A 7,329-nucleotide genomic window follows, 5' to 3' on the forward strand; every position below is an offset into this window, starting at 1 on the left:
TAGAGAAAAGAAAAAAAAAAAGAGGAATAAAGAAAGGAGAAAGGCTCGGAGGGAAATCCGAGCTCTCGGACGCTGTCGCTTTCTCCTCTTCGGAAAATGTGGGGAGGCGCCGAGGGGCTCGGCAGCGCCTTCGGGCGCAGCTCCCTCTCCGTCCCCTCCTCGGGAACGGGTGCCCCGGCCGGGCACGCACGGGGAAAATCCTCATAAGGCTTCGCCAGGCAGAAGACGGAGGAAACGGGTCCCTTTCCACGTAGAGCTCTTCCCCGGAGGTCCTTCCTCGCGAGCAGTTTGGGAGGATGCGCGGGGTCCCTGTTTTCTCTCGGCACGCCGCTTCCCCAAACGCTGTCGTGCTCCTGGCTGCGGGAAAACCTCGTGTCCCAGCCACCGGCGGGGCTTTAAAAAAACATTTTGCGTGGCATCCGTCACTGCGACCCTCACACGCGTTACAGCCGGTGTCAGAGAGCCCTTGGCGTAAAAAGAAAGCAGCCCCGTGCAGTTTCAACACGTTTTTATTATATTTCTGTATGCATTACTCTCAAAACATATCACAAGAAATGATGAAACCACTTAAACCTTCAAATAAAAAAATCTGAAACAGTTTATGCTCACAATTGTACATATTTATAGTTAAGAAACATTCTTTATAAATACTGTTTCCTCTGTAGCAAGTTAATACCATAATTTAATTACAAATGGATAAATATGGTAACAGGTATTTACAGGAGGAAGGGTGTTATTACGGAAAAGCTAACGGCACGACGTTTATTTCTCCTCACAATCTTCCGAACAGGAACTAACAAATCGAACTTGCAAAAGCACTAAAACATCACATGTAAACCCAGCTAACAGAAAAATACATTCACAAGCGTTGTTGGTCGTGTGTGTGTGTGTGTGGGTAACAGAATGGAGACTTTGGCACGGTATTTCTTCCCCAGTCTATAGTCGAAACGCAGTTTACAATCAAGTTGCCTCTTAAAAAGGAACACAATATTCAAGATATCACAATTACAAAAGAAACCATTTTTTTCTCTCTTCCACGTTACTTTTTTTTTTTTTTTAAACGGGTGAATTAAAAAAAAAAAAGGAGGAGAGGGGAAGGCGGGGAGGAAGAAAAGAAAAATAAAAAGTCCATCGCTTTTTCGGGCGCGGAGGGAGAGAGGGGGGAGGAAAAAAAAAAAAAAAAGAGAGAGAGAGAAAAAGGAAAAATCCAAAATAAAAAATAAGAAGGGGACCAATCCGCGGGTTACAAACGGGACGGGCTTCTATACACCGAGAATCCGGGAAATCTCCGCTCCCCGCTGGCCGGGGCCGGCCACTCTGCACAGTCCGGGGCTGCTCCGGGCGGGGAGGCGCGGGGCCGGAGGGGCTGCAGTCTCTCGTCTTTTGTCTGGAGGCTCTGCAGGGAGAGTTTCTTTTCCGCCGCCTCGAGAAGCTTTTTGCTGGGTGGGTGCGTTTTGTGTTTGTGGTGTTGTGGTTTTTTTTTTTTTCCTCTCTCTTTTTCTCCTTTCCATTGCTCTCCGTCTTTGCTTATCTTCGGCACGTACTTTTACGGTTTTTTTTCTTATTTTTTCCCCTTTTTTTTTCTTTTTTTTTTTCCTTTTTTTTTTTTTTTTTTTTTTGCTGGTTTAAAGCGTTCTCAAAGAGAAAACCCCCACGAAGAAAATTCCCTCCTCCTCCTCCTCGCCCCCGGGGCTGGGGAAGAGGGGGCCGCGGCGGGGCCGTGCGGAGCAGTCCGGCGGGGTCGGGGGGGGGTCGGGGGGGGCACCTCAGACGTACCACTCGTTGAAGTTGGACGAGAGGCCGCTGTGGCCTCCGCCGCCGCTGCCTCCGCCGCCGCTGCCTCCTCCGCCGCCGCCGCCGCCCCGGTGCACGGCGGACACGGCCGCAGCCGCCGCAGCCGCCGCCGCCGCCGCCGCCGCCGCCGCCGGGGAGAGGTTGGTGGAGCTCTGCGGCTCGGCGCTGGGGGACACCAGCCCCGGGGGCGTGGAGGACTCGTAGCCGGAGCTGGCGGCCGGCGAGGACTCGGAGCCTTGCGGGGACGACTCGTGCACCTGGGGGGCAAAGGCAACACGGCCGGGTGGAGGGGGCACGGGGAGGCCGCCGCCGCCGCCTCCCCCCGGGCGCGCCCCCCGACGCCGGCCCGGCCCCGCGCCGCCCCCCGCCTCCCGCCGCCCCGACGGGGCGCCCGGAGCGGGGCGAAAGCCGCCCCCCCGCCTCCCGCCGCCGGCTGCGGGGCCGGGTACCTTCATGTGCTTGCGCAGGGAGCTGGGGTGCGTGTAGGACTTGTCGCACATCTTGCACAGGTAGGGCTTGTCCGACGTGTGGACGTGCATGTGCTTCTTCCTGTCGCTGCTGTTGGCGAAGCGCCGGTCGCAGCCCTCGAACTCGCACTGGAAGGGCTTCTCCCCTGCAAGACAGCAGCCTGTCGGGCCGAGCCGGGCCGGGCCGGGCCGGGCCGAGCCGGGCCGGGCCCCGCGTCCCCCTCCCCGCGCCCCGTCGAGCTCCGGGAGCGCCCACGGGGGAGACCCCCGCCGGCATCCCCCAAGATGCGCCGAGACCCCTCTTAGAGGGCAAGCCCTTAAGGCCGGCTTTGAGGCCGGGCAGAGCGCTCGGAGCCAAACTCGCGTCCGCTGGGAAAAGCAAACCCCCGGTGAAATACCGCGGGGGATTTTCCTGCGGGGCCCGCAGCCGGCTGCCGGGGCAATTTGGAGGTGCGAACCGCGCGTCCCCCCCCCCCCCCCCCCCCCCCCCCCCCACTTTCCGAAGGGGGGACGCCCGGTTTGCCATCCGATTCCATTAGCACCTAAAGCGCTTCCCAAAGACATCCGCCCAGACACAATGGGCCCCGGCGCGGGCATCCCGAGCGGAGCCGTTTCTCGATTTTCAAACCTCGTCAAAGCCTCGTCTCGCACCTAGCGCCGCGCTTAGCACCCGCGGGGACAATGGGCCCGCAGCTCTGCGCCCGCTCCGGGTAAATATTTAGAGGCCAAGTGGCGAAAATATTTGGCTCTCTCGGAGGAAATAAGTCTGGCACAAGCCGAGCCGGGAGGAGTAGTAAATGAATAATAGATGAGGCGGGCGGACGGGGGGGGGGGGACGGGACACGCCGTGATTTTGTTTTCCCTCCAGCTCCCGCGATTTTCCCCCAGGAAAGCCTCGGCGCCTCTCCCCGCGTTGCCCCCGGTTCCTGCCCAAGTTTCCGAGCCTCAAAGCTTCTGCTCCGTAATTTCACTGTTCCACAATTTCTCTGCCCCTTCATTTCACCAGCTCTCGCAGCCCCTTTCACTTCGAGTGAGGCTCGAAAAGCGCTTTTCTAAATTGTATTTTTATTTTATTTTATTTTATTTTATTTTTTCCCAGGGAGGCAGTTTTATTGCCTTGCTCGCACCATTTAAACGTAATGCAAAGCATGCCCAGGCACGGACCTTCGGCCGCTTCCTACGAGCTTTCGGGCTTTTCCTGCGGCCCCGTGCCGCTTCTCTCCCGCTCTCCCCGGCCGCACAGGCTCAGGACAGCCGAGCTGAGCTACCGGCAAAGGCTCCGGGCAGTGCCAAGGCAGCGGGGTTTGGGGTTTTAGGGGCTCGGAGCCGAGCGGCACCGCACAATTCAGCGCCCGCTGCGTCGGGCGCTGCCGGGAAAGGCTCCGCCGAGCCCGCTCCTCCGCCGGCCGGCCTGCGGGCGCCTTCCCCAGAGCTCGGGGGAGGAAGAGACCCCGGCGACCGCGGCCCCGAGATGTCCCCGGAGGCTCCGGCCGGGGCCAGAAGCGCCTCCGGAGCCCGTCCCCGTCCCCGTCCCCCTCTCGCGCTCCGTCCCTCGCTACCTCGGCGTGCCCGGCCGGGAAACGCGCGTTACCTGTGTGCGTCCTTTTGTGAATTTTGAGGTTTTCCGACCTGGCGAAAACTTTCCCGCAGCCGGGGAAGGGGCAGGGGAAGGGCTTCTCTCCCGTGTGCACTCGGATGTGATTGACCAGTTTGTATTTCGCTTTGAAGGGCTTGCCTTCGCGGGGACACTCCTCCCAGTAGCAGACGTGGTTGCTCTGCTCGGGGCCCCCAACGTGCTCCACCGAGACGTGGGTGACCAACTCGTGCATGGTGCTGAAAGTTTTATTGCAACTTTTTTTGGGGTTGTTCAGCTGCTCGGGGTCGATCCACTTGCAGATCAGCTCTTGCTTGATGCACTGCTGCCGCATGTAGCGGAAAAAGGCACCGGGGTGGTGGTGGTGGTGGGCTGCCATGTTCATGCCCATGTTCATATTCATGGGGCCGTACTGGTTGTGCAGCTGAGCCGCCGAGTAGGGGTCAGTCCTGGGGCTGGAGACCTGCCGGTACTGATCCGAGCGGGCGAACACCTCCCCGGGCAAGCCGAGCCGCATCTGCCCGTTGAGGACGTTCTGCGAGGCGTGGGGGCCGTGCTGCTCGTGGATGCCGGGGAACAGGAGGTGGCTCTGAGCGTCCGTGTGCGGGTGGTGCAGGCCGCCGGCCGCCGGCCCGAAGATGCCGTGCTGCCCGCCGGCCGCCGCCGACTCCCCGAAGCCCCGGCTGCGAAACAAGAAGTCCCGGGGGGAGTTGAAGGGCGCCCCGGAGTACGAGCCGACGTGGGCGGCGTGGGGCCCCAGGGCTGCGGCGGGGTAGCCGGGAGCCTGCGACGTGAACGCCGAGCTCTGCCCGGGGGAGAGGTCGTGGGCGCCGGCGTTGAGCTTGAAGGCTCCCATGTGCGCCGCCGCCGAGTCCACGAAGCCGTTCTGCGCCGCCAGGCTCAGCTCCCGGTCCTGCATCTCGGCGGCCGAGTGGTGGTGGTGGTGGTGCCGGGCGAACGTGCCCACGCCGAGGGCCGGGAACTGCGGGCCGGCGTCCAGCAGCATGGTCCGCGCCGGGCACGGCCACGGGGAGCCGGGCGCGGGCTCCGGCGGGGCTCCGGGGACCAGGGCGCCGGGGCCGGGGCCGCCCTCCCGGTGCGGGGCCGCTTCCCCCCGGCAGCCGCCGCGTCCCCCCCGCCTCCGCCCGCACCGGCCCCGCCGCTGCCGCCGCCGCCGCCGCCGCCGCCGCCGGAGCCGGAGCCGGAGCCGGGCAGCGCAGAGTCCAAAGGCGAGCGGAGCCCAAAGTGTATTAAAGGAGCTGAGGCGGGGGCGGGCAGGGGAGGGGAGGGACGGCGGCGGGGACGAGGGGGGGGCCGGCCGAGCCCCGCCGCTCCCTGCAGCACGCGCGCGCGCGCACACGCGCGCACACGCCGCCTCCCCCCCCTTCCCCTTCCCCTCCTCTCCTCTCCTCTCCTCTCCTCTCCTCTCCTCTCCTTCCTCCTCCTCCTCCTCCTCCTCCCGCTTTATCCCCCGCCGGCCCCCCGCACGCAGCAAACTTGCAGCCGCGGGTTCCCACGGACGGGAAAGGGACCCGGGGCTGGGGGGGGGGGGGGGGTTGGCGGGGGGGGGGGGCGCCGCGAAAGGGGCGTGGGGAAGGGGAAGGGGGGGGGGGGGGGGGGTGAAAGGGGGAAAGGGGGGCCCGGGGAGGATTAAAAACAATGGGGGCGGCGGGCGGTGGGGGTGGGGACGGCGGGCAGGGGCGGGCAGGGGCCGCGGAGATGCGCGGAGCGGGGCCGCGGAGTTGCAGCCCCTCTCCGCTCGCCTCTCTCGCTCCTCTCCTCCTCTGTTTATTCCGCCGGGCGCTGCTGAGCCTGCGGCTTTTTATTTTTCTCCCCCTCCCCTCGCCCCCCTTCTCTTTTTTTCCTCCCCCCCCACCCCCCCCCCCCCCCCGCCCTTTCTCCCTGCCCAGCCTCTCTCCCTCCTCCCGGACTGGCAGCTCCTCTTCCAACGCCCCCTATAACAGCAGCCCGGGCTCTCTCCCAGCTCCAGCTCATTGGCCCGGGCCGCCCCGTCCATCCGGGCGTCCCCGGTCACCGGCTAATCGCCGAGCGCCGGCCCCGAGCCCTGCCCGCCCCGACGCCCGCCCCGAGCCCCTCCGCTCGCCCCCCGGGGCCGCCCGACCCCCTCCCGGCCCGGCCCGGCCCGGCTCGGCCCGGCCCCGCACGGAGCTCAGCGGCTCGGCCCCGGGCCCCGCGGAGGCTGCCCGAGGCTTTTGGGGTCGCCCCCCCCCCCCCCCCGCCCCATAGCGGTGGGGTGGGTGGCGAGGGGTGGGGGGAGTCGCGGGGGGGTTGGCGAGCCACACGCCCGGCAAATATCGATGTGCGTTTGGCCATGCGATCCTGCCTCGGGAGGCAAACAAACAAAGCGAGGGGCTTAAAACATAAACAGGGTACCGTGGTTCTTTATTTTATTTCTCTCTTTTTTTTTTTTTTTTTAGGTGGTGATGGAGGAACTTGCCCATCCTTCATCCCCTTCCCCCTTTTCAGATCCAGCACATGATCGATAAAGGGACCGAGAGGGGAATGGGATAAAAGTCCCGCTGGCGGTGCAAATAAAATTAAATTGGAAAAAAAAAAAAAAAGAAAAAAGAATAAAAATCAAAACAGAAGAGGGAACGGGCGCCCGGCTCGTCTGCTCCTTTAAACCACTTGTGCAGGAGCCGGTCTGCGGGTGTTGTGCATCTGAGAGCAGATGCTTTAGGACTTTTCCCTCGTCTCTTCCCTTTCTTTAAAAAGCAACAAAACCCAAAGCAAAACAAAGCACCGAAAACATTAAAAAACCGCCACCCTGCCATTGTTATTTGGAAACCGGATTCTTCCATGGCAGGGATAAAAAAGCGTAGGGCGAACGCTCACACACACACACAGAGAGCAAACAAGTCCACCTCCCCTCCCCCCAGTAAATACATGTCTGGCCCCTGCTCTGCTTCGGGTTGTGGTGCCTGAAAAATAACCATCGTGGGGCCGGCAATCAAGAGATTAGGGATTTTGAAAAATAAAACGCGGCAGAGTTTTCATTTTTAAAACCTGCCTGCACTTAACCTCGCCTTTCCCTTCCGATCCCCTCCGTGCTTCGCGGAGAAGACCCCAAAACTGCGGGGTTTTTTGTGGGCTTTGGTGGGGCTGGTGTACGAAGCGGGCTGAATCCTCCCTGCGATGTTCTCCTGGCGGCGTTAAAGCCTCCTTCAGGCACGGGCTCGCTCACAAGTGGAACCGTGTCCGGGCAAGATTTTTGCAGCGAGAGGTAGATAGATGATGGATGGATAGATAGATGGATGGGTGGATAGATGGATGGGTGGATGGATGGATGGATGGATGGATGGATGGATGGATGGACGGATGGACGGATGGACAGATGGATAGACGGATGGATAGATAGACGGATGGATAGATGGATTGATGGATAGATAGATGGATGGATGGATAGAGATAGATAGATAGATAGATAGATAGATAGATAGATAGATAGATAGA

At 61.8% G+C, this 7,329-nt stretch overlaps 1 protein-coding gene across 1 annotated transcript; it reads right to left on the reverse strand.

Moving 5' to 3' along the window:
• Nucleotides 1-491: 491 nt before the first annotated feature.
• ZIC2 (Zic family member 2) lies at nucleotides 492-5,074 on the reverse strand. Its single transcript, XM_066986321.1, has 3 exons — nucleotides 3,853-5,074; nucleotides 2,244-2,407; nucleotides 492-2,051 (listed from the first exon to the last, which is right to left on the reverse strand). The coding sequence occupies exons 1-3, from the start codon at nucleotides 4,859-4,861 to the stop codon at nucleotides 1,767-1,769; spliced, it is 1,458 nt and encodes a 485-aa protein (XP_066842422.1). The 5' UTR covers nucleotides 4,862-5,074; the 3' UTR covers nucleotides 492-1,766.
• Nucleotides 5,075-7,329: the final 2,255 nt, after the last annotated feature.

The sequence above is a fragment of the Anser cygnoides genome, chromosome 1 (assembly GCF_040182565.1).
Source record: "Anser cygnoides isolate HZ-2024a breed goose chromosome 1, Taihu_goose_T2T_genome, whole genome shotgun sequence".
Classification (NCBI taxonomy): Eukaryota; Metazoa; Chordata; class Aves; order Anseriformes; family Anatidae; genus Anser; species Anser cygnoides.